The 15,388-nt window shown below is 39.9% G+C and overlaps 2 protein-coding genes across 4 annotated transcripts in view; both read right to left on the reverse strand.

Annotated features, from left to right (window-relative positions):
- Window positions 1-314: 314 nt before the first annotated feature.
- RSC1A1 (regulator of solute carriers 1) lies at window positions 315-9,058 on the reverse strand (the record flags this gene model as incomplete). Its single annotated transcript, XM_082833953.1, has 1 exon — window positions 315-9,058. One exon carries the CDS (start codon window positions 9,056-9,058, stop codon window positions 7,199-7,201), a length of 1,860 nt encoding a protein of 619 aa, XP_082690079.1. The 3' UTR covers window positions 315-7,198.
- Window positions 9,059-11,570: 2,512 nt separating this feature from the next.
- Window positions 11,571-15,388, reverse strand: part of DDI2 (DNA damage inducible 1 homolog 2) — a 32,356-nt gene continuing 28,538 nt past the window's right edge. For 2 of the 3 annotated variants that reach the window (XM_082833956.1, XM_082833955.1), the window contains one exon: window positions 11,571-13,967. In XM_082833956.1, the coding sequence (XP_082690082.1) occupies window positions 13,749-13,967 (219 nt within the window). In that variant the 3' untranslated portion in view covers window positions 11,571-13,748. The remainder of the gene's footprint in view (window positions 13,968-15,388) is intronic. The other variant, XM_082833954.1, reaches the window with a different exon arrangement.

A 15,388-nucleotide genomic window follows, 5' to 3' on the forward strand; every position in this document is an offset into this window, starting at 1 on the left:
TCCCTGTATATACAAGCTGAGCCATGTACACTGGAAATCCTTTCAAATAAAGGCCCCACAGCACAAACTCATGCACAAAGCAGTAACTCCACACTAGTTAACATCCCAGGGTGTTTCCAACTTACTCACAAACCCCTATGACCACCCCAAAAGTCCCCCATTTTATAGACAGGGAAACTGAGGTACAGAAAGTTTAGGCAAGTTACCCAAAGTCACACAGCTAGCAAGTGGCAAAGCTGGAATTCAAACCCGAGCAGCCGAGCTCTAGAGACTAGTCTGAACCACAACACCCTGTCACCAGTGTTGTTCCTATTGCTGTGCATCCACTGCTTGTGCAGTCACCAAGTGCAGACATTTCACATCAGCAGATGGCCACGGCCTCCTGCAGTGTTTATCTGGAGGTGACTAATGGCTTGGAGATGCCCACTTCTTCTGGCGTTCAGGTTCATGGCCACAAGTCACAGTGCCTGGGTATAAGTTATTTAAAGGGCAGGGAGACAGAGACAAGGACAAAAGTAACCAACCATCTCAATTTAAAAGAAACTGATCAAACAAGAGTTTATGATAAAAACTTTATTGTCTTAAATATCAAATGTTTTACACATCACTTTTTCTTCAGAAAGTTCCTATTAAAAAAAAAAGAAAAAGAAAATAAAGTGTTTTGATTACTTAGGGCTGACTTACATTTCAGTATCTGACAAAAACTCAAACCCAAATTCATCTAGTTCACTCAGCTGCAGACAGGTCCTATGTCTAGCCCCTAAACCAATGGCACAATGCAACCAACTGTGGGATTCCTGAGTTTGGTTCCCTTAAGTTCTCAGAGTTTTCCCAACTCTCAAAACCAAAGCATTATGGGAGTAAAAGAGCTACTGATTGGCAAGCCTATTTTGCCAATCAGCCTAGTTGCTCTTGTAAGATGAAGTAGCCTCAAAGCTTAAAGAAAAATCAGGAAAGCAATAAAAGTACGACTGCCAAGAACAAAGGGGAAAAGAGGGATTTTTTCTATTTGCTAAAATTTGCCAAATATGGCTACAAAACTGGTAAACAAACCTTACTTGAGTGCAAAGCCCATTAGCCCAACTTGCCATGGAAATAAAACTTTGAATAAAAATGGGCAAGTCAATGTTCATTGTAAGCGCATAGTAAAAAAAAGCAAATACACTGATCTGAGTATATCACCAGAACTATTTCAAAAGGATGATCAGGAGAATAGAGAATGGAAATATTATCATTCAGAGGGAAAGGTCTCAGATGGGAAGCATAAACTCAAAGCTGTGGGGCCTTCAGGGAAAGAAATGGAAGTCTGGTTAGCATCAGGTAATCTCAGACCAAAGGAATCTAGACACAAACTGATGTGACTGCCTCTGATAGGAAATTACAGAGGTCTACCTTTCTTTAAGTCACTGATGCATCATTCAGAGTTGTACGTAAAACAAACTCATGGTAAACAAAATAATTTATTATTAGTCATGCATCTTCCCAGGAAAAAAATATACCAGCATGCCCCTTCCCCAAGTCAGCTAATGAAAACCTTCCTATGGTACGTATTCAAAGAAATATAATTCTGTAAAAATTATTCTAATTTTGTATTCCACACCCCCACCCCAAGTCTTCTGTAGTTTGCTTAACTTTTTTTAGGTAAAAGAAATATCCTCTAACTCCTATGCCCTTGCACCATTTTCTCTGTAGCTTTCATTCCCTAAGATTGTGCTCTGAATCTTATCTGCTATATCCTCTCACCTTTCACAGCCCCCAGAGGGTCTAGATTACCAATCACCGATACATAACAGATAAACCTGTGAGAGTTTTCTAACTGTAAACCTCAGAAGTCACTAGCAGTTAAGGTCCAGAAATTCTACCTGTATCCTTCAGGATTACTACATACACGGTGATGTTTTCAATAATGGGTTAAAGAATGTCCTTTTGATGGAGCTGTCCTGTAGAAGCATTAGGTAGAGCCTTGAATCTTCTTGTAAATAAATTTTGCCCACCATCCAGTCCCCGAACCACTGCTTGCTACATTTTCTGCTCTTGATTCCTATTTTCACATCTTGCACTCAGCTGCTTTAAAACAGCAAATCCCCCAGAATCCTCTGCTAAGTTCTGTTGGCCCAGATGGTTAGTATTCCAGAGGAGCCGTGCTCAGAGGGGGAGTGGGAAGGATGCCGCAGCACACTCCGTATTTCTATCCTGCATGGAAGGAGGTCCTGATGGAAGGAAAAGTTGACTGTCACTGGTGCATATTAGGTCATCTTCCATTTACTTGCACTTGCACTTCTATCCTGCCTAATTCCCCCTCCACCAACAGTATACGTTGATTTCTGAATCCTTGATCTCTTCAAGTGTTTCTACCAAATGTTAGAACATTTTTTGTTGGTTTCTCCGATTCCACGTTTTAAAAAATATTTTTTTTAGAGCAGTTTTAGGTTCACAGCATCTAATTCCATTTTGAGCCTGATTTTCCCAGTTTTCTCTGAATTTGAACCAAATCATCCTAATATGACTTTTAAAATAAATGATGCTAATAGGCAAAAATAGATCTTGCACTTGAAGCTAAAATTTGTTTCATGTCTCTTTACTAGACTGAAGGCTTCACAAGAGCAGCTTCCAGTCTGTTTTAGTCACTCCTGTATCCCCAGTGCTCCCCAGTACCTGGCACACAGGCACTTAATGTTTGACTGAATAATGAACTCTTATTCAAAGATTCAAACTGCATAGCCTTCAAGAGAGTAAACGTTCCCTGTAATATAAGATTTTCTTGAACTTCTGCTCTGCCTTCACCACAATACTGACAGTGCCACAAAGAACATAATAAACGCTTAGAAACCATTTTTGGGGGTATACCTGATACAAAAAAGCCGTGTCATAATCCTTCTACCTGGGGAAATCTAACGATTTGGTGCAGAATAATTCTCAACCAACAATAAAGGTGAGCCTTAGGACCACTCCACGCATGCCTATCTCCAGGAGAGCCGTTTTCAGACTTCCCTGCTGCCCCCCTCCTTCCACTTTTATTCCCCACCCAAATTTGATGCCTCTGCTATTTGGAGAAACTAGGCACAGGAGAAAATCAAGCATATCAAAGGTTCCTCCCCTAAGTTCTTTGATTTACTCCATGAACTCCTAGTAACATCCACCGAGGGACCACAAAGGTAGAGAATTTGAGCCACGATTTTACATTTCTGGTTCTCAAGGACATGCTTTGAATTTACTTTTTCGTTAACAGGAATTGGCATTTTTAAATCTTTCAAAAAGAAAGCTATTTTTATCTTACAGAACTGAGTTAACATTCATCTTCTCGGAAGGGAACTCTTAAGAACTCTGTCTCTTTCTAGTTCAGCCGTGGACTACAGTAAGTCACCAAATTCAAAGGAGATATTTGGCTTTTTGGTATCTGTGCTAGAGAACGCATAATCCAGTTAGCTTCTCTTGTGATATGTCACCACTGATAACTAGTTTGAAATATGCAGCAGTTCAATTATCCTGCTTATACTCTCTGCAGGTAGCAAAGAGATAGGAAAAGGAAATCAGAATGTACTGCAACTCTTCTGGCCAGTTACTTGCAAGGCTGTTTTTTATATACATAAAAACCATCATAACTGAAGACTACATCTGTAGATATAAAAATTGTTTGCTTTTTAATCTATGTAAAATTAACTGTAGGATATCTATCACACATGTATATATACACATGAACTGATGGTTAAACCAACTAAATTTTTATGGCTTTTATTAGGGATAGTAAGCTGTGCTAAGGGAAAAACAGGCAGATTCCACCTTAGCTGGTTATCACAGAATCAGTGACACAAAGTCTCATATATCTTTCCATGTAACTCTCTTACTGGAGAAATGCTCTGGGAAAAAATACAAGGTGTGTGTCTCCCTTCAGTATATATGGAGACAAGGAGCTCTGGAAAGTTCTGTAGGCTGCAAGGCAGGACAGTTTTCATACACACTCACCATCTATGTAGTTCCCTTTGCAACTGGTAATCTTTATATGTTAATAGCTAAAGCCCAAACTGTGGGATGAAGGCTACTGGCTGATGTCTGGATGCCTAAAGAGGTACGAGTGGAAATAATTCTTACCAGCTGCAACGGCAAAATCTATAGCCTAGGTATAGCTGTCTGGTTACCAAGCACATTCTTATACATAGGAACCAACTAAAGGGAAACTGCAGAAGTCATATAGGTAAATCTTCTCCTCTCTTTGGTGAATAAACAGATACCACCCTTGGAGGTACGTGCTGACCACAAGGCTGTCCATTACCGGTTATGGCAAAGGAGCTATCCAGTAAAGCAGCCCATTACTGGTTATGGCTGGCCATTATCAGTTCTGTTGGCAACCAGAGGAGTTCACAATGATTTTATCCTATCCTTGGAGAAGTTAATCTCTAATTTCTGCACTTTGAATAAAAATTGAAAATGAAGGTTCACTAGTGTCATGTTCCTGAATTCCTTTTGTGTTTTACAACTGCTAAATTTAAAAATGATTTAAAATCTTGACAATGTCAACAACTTTACTTTCATACAAACGATGGACAGGAAGATTTAAAAAATCAAAAGCAGGGCTTCCCTGGTGGCGCAGTGGTTGAGAGTCCGCCTGCCCATGCAGGGGACACAGGTTCGTGCCCCAGTCCGGGAAGATCCCACATGCCGCGGAGCGGCTGGGCCCGTGAGCCATGGCCGCTGAGCCTGCGCTCCACAACGGGAGAGGCCACAGCAGTGAGAGGCCCGCATACTGCAAAAAAAAAAAAAAAAAAAATCAAAAGCAATTATAAGTTGAAAGATAAATGATGAAAAAGGACAAGCATATTTGGCAAGTGGGTTAAGCTCAAAGTATTCCTAATAAGAATACATGTACAACGATAGGCCTATCCAATTTTCTCCTAGAAATAAATATCCATATACATACAATAAAAGCTATCGTAATGAAACCTTTTCCAGATTGATATTCTATATCCCACCTGGGATTGGCTCCCAAATCTCCACACTGTGAAAATTCAGTGGCCAAGCCTCTGAAGAGTAGTCAGAGGAACTGCTAGTACAAAAAACCTCTGAGGCCCATCTTCATACAGAAGGCCTTTTGGGAGGAGTCTACTGTCATAGACTCACCCCACTTTGTAACCCTATACTCACCCCACTTTGTGACCCTAAAGATTTATAAGCTTAGAATAAATTCCCAAGCATACCCATAATGCAAATCAGGGGCCCATTGCATTGCTACTAAATTTTGCTTCAATCATAGCACCACTACTTAATTACAGTCACAGCTCTGAGAGTCGGTTGACAGAAATCCTATAAGCAGGTTCCTAGTGCATCTTACATCTTTGGTGTAGGGCAGGCAAAAGGATCTACAGCACATGATCGTCTAAAAGAACACTTTAAAGACAATCTGGCTAACCTGTTCTGAGCGCCCTTCTGAACACAGTAAACTACAACTCTTTCTGTCAACCATTCCCTAACTTCAGAGGGTCATGAGGAATCTATGCAACTTTCCACCATATCACTCAGGCTCCTAACACACATACGAACCTCACAGCTAAAAGAAAGAACATGGAATAGGGTAAAAGAAATGTCTAAGTGCCCCCAAATCAAAAATTTTAAAACTCCTGAGATATGAGCCTCCATTTTGATTGTGCTCAATGACGTGAATTTTGACAGAAAGAATAAGCTTTTAAAGAGAGTAAGACTTCAGACAAAAATCACTTAAAGTTAAAAGTTCACAAGTCACCCTTTTGAAGCTTCTGTTTCAAACACATTGCAAATTATAACCTGGAATAGGGAATTATCATTCTCAAAATTCTCTTCAATAAAACCAAGATTTCAGATTCCTGCTAGGTACTTAAGAGGGTTTATTTTCCACGAAAAAAAGTATCTAAAATCTACCCAGTAGAATTATTGCACAGTGGGGCCCACAGGACAGTGATTTCCAAGGGCTAGTCCTCATATAAAAAAAGGCCACAATAAATACATCTATATACTATGCTCCACTCTAACTTGACATGTGTAAACACAAATATGACGAAACCTTGCTTAAAAAAAGAAACTCCTGAGGAAAGAAAAGGATGGAAAACTCTACCAAGGCCACTTGAGTCAGAAACTCCAATTACTATTTCCACTGCCATGAAAGACACTCACCAAATACACTGACCATTCCAAGCACCAAGATAAACCAGTGACAAGGTTATTTATCACACTTGAATATTTCACTCAGATCACAGCTCAAACTGAGCTTTAGAAGAACTTCCTAGAAGAAGATGAGTTTGGAAAGGAAGTAAACTGCTGGCAACCAACCCACTAGCTGAACATAAGCTCATCATTAGTCATTAAGGGTTGAGCTGTGATCAGTGAGATGCTACCAAACCCAGTCACTAGTTAACTCCAGTGTTCAGGCCACTATTTTTCACTCACAGTTCTTGAAACATCACCATGACATTTGCAAATGGAATTACAGTTTTTTCTTTCTTTTTTTTTAAATCTGGGTAGCACCATGGTTCGCGCTAATGTTAATTCCCTCACAGTATCCCACCCAAGGTATCTGGCAATCCATGCAGCAGCCTGTGATGTACAAAGCAGCCCAAGTTTTAAACCCTCCCAACTCATCCCATTAAAATGTCAAGTCCTAACCACACGAATAAAAACATACCACTCTAGGAGATATTCTTCAATTTCCTGTGACAACTGATGAATCATAATACATAAAGCACTAAGTATGATTCCAAACACCAAACCATGTAATCAAGTTTGTAAACCAAAAATTGAGTCAACAAGCCACACCTTGCCTACAGCACAGACACAGCCAAATTATGAAGTTGATCTGTTTTTAGCTGCACGGGTGGTGGGATTTCTCACGGCTTCTGCTTTTTAAAGCATTCACTCTCATTCTAAAATGGTATGCTATACACAAAACCACCGATTTCATTCCAGAATACATCATCTTAATGTTAATAAAAAGCTCCTGTATGCACATACTGCCAATACATTTAAAAAGGCCCAAATTTCAACAAATAGAATAGACAAATTCATCAGACAAGAGATCATAAATTACTTTGGCCGAAAAAAATCTTTAAAAAAAATCTGGCTCAACATTCTGCTTGCAGGTTTCTACATATACTGTATATGTGGTGAGTGTGTATGTGTAAATATATAGCTTTCTGTAAGGGAATGGAGTATGGTCTAGCCCACTTTTCCATGGTTATGTAGGAACTACAATGTTCTTTGCTAGCAAAACAAGAAGTGCAAGGTCTGCATTTCCACCAACTCGATGCAAAGCCCCAAGAGCTTCCTGCAAAGTAAAGCCGGCACGGAGAATCCGGTCAATGTCCGCAGCAGGAAAAATTAATGGTGCAAGAAAGGAGGGACTTGATGATGGCTGGCTGGTAGGTGGTACGAGTTCTAGAAGTGGCCCTGCAGCTTCAGAACAGACATTTTCTCTAGTCTCAGGCCTGTCTGTCACTGGATTCTGTGTGCCCTGGCCCAAATCTTTAACCAATATGAAACTGGATGACAAGGACTCAGTGTGCTCAGAAGTCTGATTGAGTGCATCCTCCGCACCTGCTAAAAGTCTGGGTGAAATTTCTGCACCAAAGGTGCAATGTAGTTGATTGGACGTTTCAGCTGAGGCTACAGTGACAGAACTGTTCTCATTTACTGACTCCTTAGACTTGGGGACACCTTCCCTATCAGTTAATACGCCGTCACCTGGACCCCTGAAGTTAATATTTTCTTCATCTTCTACTCCAGTGTCAGTTGAAGTGTATGTTAATTCTTCTGTCTTCACTGTTACAGATGTGGCCTGATGAAAGGAGACCTGTGAACAGTGTTCACTCTGGGTAGCTGTAACATGCTCATTTTGGGTCCATCTCTCAGAAAGGTCCTTAATACCTGTTTGGCCCTCAGTTACTGTCTCTGATTGACAGATAACTTCTTCCGATGTGTTTTCTGAAGCTGGTTTACTACTAATGACCAAAAGTTCATGAAGTTCCTTCAAGGCTGCCGTTACAGACGAGCAAGATTCCTCTGTGGACTCTATAGATGGCTGACAACTGCCACAGAGACTTACTAAAGAGGAGGGGCAACTCCCGTATTCTTTACTTGTTCCAGACATTTCAACATTACTTTCTGGAAGCTGTAAATCCTGAGTGGAAATGGAATTACTCAAAATTTCAGAGGAAGGGTTACATTTTGATGTTTCTACTTCCATCAAGGGATTATCTAAGGTGAGATCAGATGCACTGATGTTCTTGACACTGGTATTCTGACCACCTGCTGAATTGAGCACAGCAGCTAGGGACTGTTCAACTATATCTACTTCCATAAGTGTTTCTGAACTTGAGCAGCCAAAGCACCCTGAAGGTAGAATATTTTTCTCTGTACCCGGAAGGTCCACAGTCTGCTCTAGCCTGTCTCCTTCCATCGTAGCTTCCGAACCAATACTTCTTTGTTGATCCTGTTGCCTTTCTCCAAGAAGTTCAAGGTCCCCTGTGTTACAGAGACGTGCTCGGTCATGGGGAGCATTCTGCCGTATAACCTCATGCTGTCCAGTCCTCGGTTCTTCATGCTGCTGAAGGCCACTCGCTTGACTCAGGTCCTGATATTCTGGATGCCAACCCTTTTCATCTTTAAGCCTCTGTGGTTCTTCCATCCCAGTGACAGATAAACTAACTTCCTGTCTGGTGTGGAGATGAGATGTGAGGCCCTGGGTGCTTCTTTCAGCAGATTTCTCTAGATTACCTGCAACAATGGCTTCTTCGAGTGAATTCTGCAAAGGCATAGCTGGCCTCTGGTCTGCTGGAGCACTGTCTGCTGAAGAAGCACAATCAGAAAGATCCTGTAGAGGAAGATGTTCTTTCTTTTCACAGGTTACCTGGAATTCAGCTGAAGCCTTCAAAGCCTTCAGAGCTTTAGGTTCAATGCTGTCTGGGTCGCTGGGCTCAACGGGGCAGACTGAAGCAGAGACAGAGTGAGCAAGACGTGAAGGATTACCAATCTCAGGACTCTGTCCTGAAGGATGGGCTTGATGGTTAAATCCATCTGAAGTTGGTAATGATGACATTCCCAGTGAGGTAGTTTCTTTACCGCTTTTCTCTACATAGAACAACAGTCAAAGGAAAAAAGATTAATTAGCAGGTTACAAAGTCCACTAAATTATCAGAGAACACAAATCTAAACAGGACAGAACAAAATCAGGTCCTTAAACTGGGGTTTGTCTTATATTTATAGACTTTATACAAGAACGATTCTCATCGTGGTGGACAATTTAACATCATAGCATCAGGATAAGAGGTAGGCATGTTCTTAACAAAATATGTGTACTGTAATTCAATATTTTTATTTAAGTACCACATAAGGGCTGAGTTAGTGCTCAAGACTGAAGGACATTTACGTATCTTTATTCTCAGTGGGTTCAGAACTCTAGAATAGTTTCTCCAAGTGTGTTTTCTCTATCACTTGCCCTAAAATCACCTGCGATGTTTCCTAAGCATGCAGATTCTGGATACCATCCTTGGGATAAACCCAGGAATTTGTATTTTCAGTAAGTTCCTCAGGTGATTCTTAAAAGCACAATACAATCTTGAGGATTTCAGTACTAGAATGATTCTCGTGCCAATTCTCTTTCAGAGTGTCAAATGTGAACACTGAGAAGTCTAAACCAGGTATATCTGAGACAGAGCAGGAATTATAAAGAGAAATAAGAATGTGATACTACTCAGGGACCTTCAGAAGACAGAGAAGCAAACATTCTATTTATTTCTATCCAAACATTCCCAAAACTATATGAGCTTGACTCAGAACAAAAAAAAGCGCTAAAGATCAAACAGATTAAATCCCAATTATTATCTTACCAAATAATGCAACTTTAAAAAGGATTATCAGTTACTTTATCACAGCAACAACTAAGTGAGAATATTTAAGTACTTTAAGGGCAGGGAAATGTGGGCAGGGGAGGGCAGTGGAGGGATATAGTTCATAAATTTTCCAATAAGCAATAACAATTTAGATCCACTGCAACTTACTGACCACTCATAAAAAATGGAAGGATTAAATACCACACCTCAATGCAAACATCATGATGTCATTAAACATCAGTTCCAACTCTCCTTTTGCCACTAATCCAATTAAAAATTGACCTCTATGCAATTATTACAAGATCTTTAATTAAAAGTCAAAGGCTGGTAACAAAAATGACATCACAATACAAACTATTAGGACAGATGCAACTCAACTGCTTCATGTTGACTGTACCTTAAGAAGTCATGAAGCAATGCAGTTATGATTCAAAAGGCTCTAAATCATTCTAATCCAACACAGGTTAACAGCTTGAAAAGATAAAGCACTATGTCAGGAAGTTACTGACTTCTTGTGAAATAATCTTATAGTTTAGGGATAAACAGGAAGACAGCATATATCTCAGTGCAAACTATATTCACTAGAGTCTAGAAACACAGTTATCAGTTTTATTTATCAATCTCTAAGGCTGTCTCTGAAAGAGGTTCAATTTCGAGTTAATGAGAACACAAAGATGCACTGTAGTCAAATATCCATGTTATTAGCAGCACAGAGGTGGGCAAAGGTAATGGCCTTCTGGCAACGGTATGTCAGTTATAACAGCTGGGGGAGGTGAAGGTGAACATGACCTCAAAGTACTCCGTACTCACTATGAAAGCAGCATATAGTCCTCCTGTAGCTGAGATGGTCAGTTTCACTGGCCTAAGTCCTAAATGTAGGGGAGGACTGGGTCAGTACTATAGGACAGGAGAAGAGGATGAGGTCAACGGACATTAATAATTAAAGATGGCTGCTTTTAACCCATCCTTACAAGGAAAATGAAAGAAAGAAGCAATTAAATGCTATATATCTAATTACAACCAGCCTGCAAACCCCTATAAAGTTCTAGGTTGGTAGAGTCTAAAAAGACCACTTTTCCTTCTTTTAACAGACCAGTCAGTGCAGTCAGGCTGACATTCATCATATCTGCATACAGGGAGATGGAAGCAGAGAGCCTCCTGTGGAAAACTGTCAGGCTAGGGAGAGAGGGAAAAGCAAAGTTTCAGCTCTTGTTGGAAGATTAAACTTCAGTCCTATCTATGTTATTGACTCTGTGACACTGGCCAAGTCACCTGGCCTGTTTCCATTTCTTCTTCAACAGAATGAAAATTTCAGCCCCTCTATAATGCTGGTAGTTGTGTGCAGTAATGTGAAAAATACACTTTCAGTTTTTCAGAAGAAAGGGACTTACAAAATCCCTAATAACACAGTCATTTCCAGCAACAAAGTGCTGTGATGCTAATATTCTTGATTTGATATTCACAGTGGTCATTTGTTTTCGCTGGGATTTTTTTCCCCCTCGAACTGTTATAATGACTGATAAAATTTTAAATAGGAAACCAGGCTTAGATATGTATGTATGCCAGCATACAAATACACATACAGGCTAGTTGTAACCAGATTAAACAAGGTGAAATGGTGAATGACAGAAGCTAAATTCTAGAACTGCTGAGGATACGAAGTCTTTCAGACCACAGACGATGACTGGGTGGAAGGCTTAACGTGGTGTCTATAAATACCTGGTCTGGGGCCCACTCCAGCTGCAGTACACACACACTACATGCATCATGGCTTCTGACGCTCTGTTTGAATTAGGAAACAGACAAGCAAACCTTGGGTTAACAATGCAAACCACACAGCATGCAGGGTTATAGTCTCCACTCCTTTGCCATCTTTAAGATCAGGAACTGGTAGAGTCAAAGTGGGGGAACGTTCCTGTAGTTTGGACATCAAAAAGATTTGCTGGTTGCTTTAATTCTCTCACAATACATAAAGCAATGTGTCAACTTCAACAGATTTTCAACAGAACTTGGAAAGAAATTAATTTTACACACCTACACAGAGAGTTCATGGGCAAACATGTGAAATAGGTGAAAAAAAAGTAGATTCATAGACAGAATTACATGATATGGAAATCTTATGGAGTCAAGGTGAGCAAACACATATTATAGAAACTTTCAAAGTTTCTTTTTCAGTTGAGATTTATTTTTAGAAGAAAAACAAACCAAACATGATTACTTATCCTGGCTTACCTTATTTTTTAAAATACTCTGAATTATTACTTTTTTGAATTATTTTTTAATCAATAGAAAAGATAAAGACATTCTGCTATAGAGTATCCACCAAAGAGACAGTTTTTAGCAAAAATACATTCACCTACTATGTCTAGGGGTAGGTGATTTTGATAATAGTGGGAAGCTGATGTTCCAAACAAATAGAATCTGATGTTGAAGAATTACCTCACTAAACATTACAAAAATTAGCGCAAGCCATACATACACTGTCAGTAACAAAAGGTCACATGGGTAAAGAGCCACTTCCTTTTAATCCTTTAAAACTGGTACACCTCCTTCACTATGGCTGAAAACATCTGTGGTTTCTATTTTAATCTCTTCAACTTTTTATTAAAAGAAAGTAATTACTCAAAGAGGGTAATTGTCAGTAGGTTATAAAGCACTGCTACCATCAGCTAGTGTTTCTCAAGTAAAAGCACCAAAACTGTGGGGGGAACAACAGAGGTTTCACAAAATGATAACATACCCTCATTTTATTAATGTATAGTATTATGACTAAGCTGACAAGTTACTAAACAAAACAAAACAAAACAAAAAGTAAAACCTTCTAAGTAGATATGTCAAACTCATTCAAGCTTGCCTTGCGGGTAAGGTTAAAACTATTAATTTAGTCTTTCTCTGTCTGGTTGTTCAAAATTCTCCCCTTCCTACCAAATACTTAAATCACAACCCAAACTGTACTTCATATGTAAAACTGAGCCAAAAGGTGGTGGTGGCACAGATTCTGAACAAAGCCAGCTTGGAAACTCCATCTGCTACTCACGCTCATTCTAGAGAATCTCAAGGCTAGACCACCGGATGTTCTCTGGTGATACACACTGGCAAAATCTGGCTGCTTATTGTTAAAGCTCTTATCTTTTTTGTCCTTAGGAGAAAGCTATTCCCTGAACTTGTAGCTCTAATACATTTTACTATATCAGCAAATGCAATGTATGATATTAGTCACTAATGAACAAGTACAGCTCAAGACTTTAAAATAACTCAAACTTAAAAGTTAATTCTCTTTAGCTTCTAGAAAATATATTCCAGAGTCACTGTTCTGTAACAGATGGGGAAAATTTATCCACAGAAGTGGGATTTCGGCATAACTGTGTCCCTCCATTTTACCCAGAAAACTTGGTTTGATCTTTAGAATTAAAGAAGCTACAACAACTGAGACTTAGGAAAAAAAAGTATTACGTAGCTTCATTTCGGTGGCAGCACTTTCAGTAGATATTAAAAAGCTTAGTGCTGCTTAGTCACAGACACAACGTCATCCTCCAAAATAAATGGGCCTAATAAAACAAGAAAATTTCCAGGAAATGTTGAACTCAAAAGGAAGTTTCTGCTTACTGTTATAATTTTCTTCAAGAAAAAAAAAAAAAAGACAAGATTCTTTAGGAATCCCACCAAAATGTGCCTAAGCAAAGAACTCCCCACTCTATCTTGCACACAGCAATGGACTGCTATTTCTGGATCTATTGAAACACGGGAGGTTTTCTGTACTGTATTTAGAGATGGGAAGAGGCAGTAAGAAGACAAGGAACATACCTACAACAGGACGATGAGACTGATTACGACTGGAAAGGTCCCTATTCCCCTTTGAAGCTCCAACTTCCCTGGCTCACCCACCAATAACGAGTATTATTTAAGAGCCTGGCCACTCCAAATACCTGCATCCTCTACAGATTTTTGAAGGGCTTCTGCTAATTCTTGGTCTGCAATCTCCTCTGGCCGTACTTCCTCTCGCCCGGCCCCATATGCCAACCGGGCACACTCTGGTAACTCTCCCTCAGGAAGGAAGGTGGTCTTTGAGCCTGTGGTGCCGATCACGAGTACATTTTTCTTGAGGTCAATGGAACACTTAGAAAAAGAAACCAAACACTGATGATAGCAGATAGAACACGATGCAGGAAAATTATGATCTTGAATTTAAAACTCCATTCACAAAGACCAACACTGACAGAGGTGGCTCAAAAAACCAATTTTATCTAAAGTATTTAAACTTTAAGCTATGTAACATTGTTAGTTTAGAATCTACATCTATATATATATTTAAAATATCTATTCAACTTATTTATTTGTTTTTGGCTGCGTTGGGTCTTCGTTGCTGCGCACTGACTTTCTCTAGTTGCGGCAAGCAGGGGCTACTCTTCGCTGTGGTGCGTGGGCTTCTCATTGCAGTGGCTTCTCTTGTTGCGGAGCACGGGCTCCAGTAGTTGTCGCACGTGGGCTCAGTAGTTGTGGTGCGAGGGCTCTAGAGAGCAGGCTCAGTAGCTGTGGCGCATGGGCTTAGTTACTGCACGGCATGTGCAATCTTTCCAGATCAGGGCTCAAACCCGTGTCCCCTGAATTGGCAGGCGGATTCTTAACCACTGCGCCACCAGGGAAGCCCCAGAATCTTTTTTAATATTTAAATTGTACAGCAGAATGATCTGTATGGGATACAGTTTACACTTCTTTGTCAAACACAGCAATTGTCCATGTCTGAATTCAAATGTGATACATATTCATTGTACAAAATCTGGAAAACTGCACGCCATAATCATGGAAAACTGCACACGCCATAATCAGCAGCCACGCCTTTTAGAAACATATCAGTGACTTTTTAAAAACTAAAACTGAGACATACCATTTATATAGGTCTACATTTTTGCTTCTTGCTTAGTGTATAAAGTACAGCTTATATTTAAAGTCTATGCCAATGGTCTCAAAAGTGATATATGGACAAGACGAGCTCTACAAAAGTATTCTGTATTTCATACTTATGCTATCCTCTTTTTCAGTGTGTGTGTGTGTGTGTGTGTGTGTGTGTGTGTGTGTGTATATATATTTATTTATTTATTTATTTTTATTTTTTATTTTTTTTTGCGGTATGCGGGCCTCTCACTGTTGTGGCCTCTCCCGTTGCGGAGCACAGGCTCCGGACGCGCAGGCTTAGCGGCCATGGCTCACGGGCCCAGCCGCTCCGCAGCATGTGGGATCTTCCCAGACCGGGGCACGAACCCGCGTCCCCTGCATCGGCAGGCGGACTCTCAACCACTGCGCCACCAGGGAAGCCCATCAGTATATTTTTATAATTACTTAATATAGGACAGTTACACACATATATTTTGAATCCGTAAAGCTGGAGACTGCTAGTCTATACCATGACTTAAAAATAGTGATAAATAAATAAATAAATAGGGAAAGATTAGCAACAAGCTAATAAATCAGGTTTCATTTATATGTGCATTCGCTCATTCCTTCTACTTAAAACTATGCACCTTGATTTGAATATCAAT

This window comes from Leucopleurus acutus, assembly GCF_964270905.1.
Source record: "Leucopleurus acutus genome assembly, chromosome: 2".
Taxonomy (NCBI): domain Eukaryota; kingdom Metazoa; phylum Chordata; class Mammalia; order Artiodactyla; family Delphinidae; genus Leucopleurus; species Leucopleurus acutus.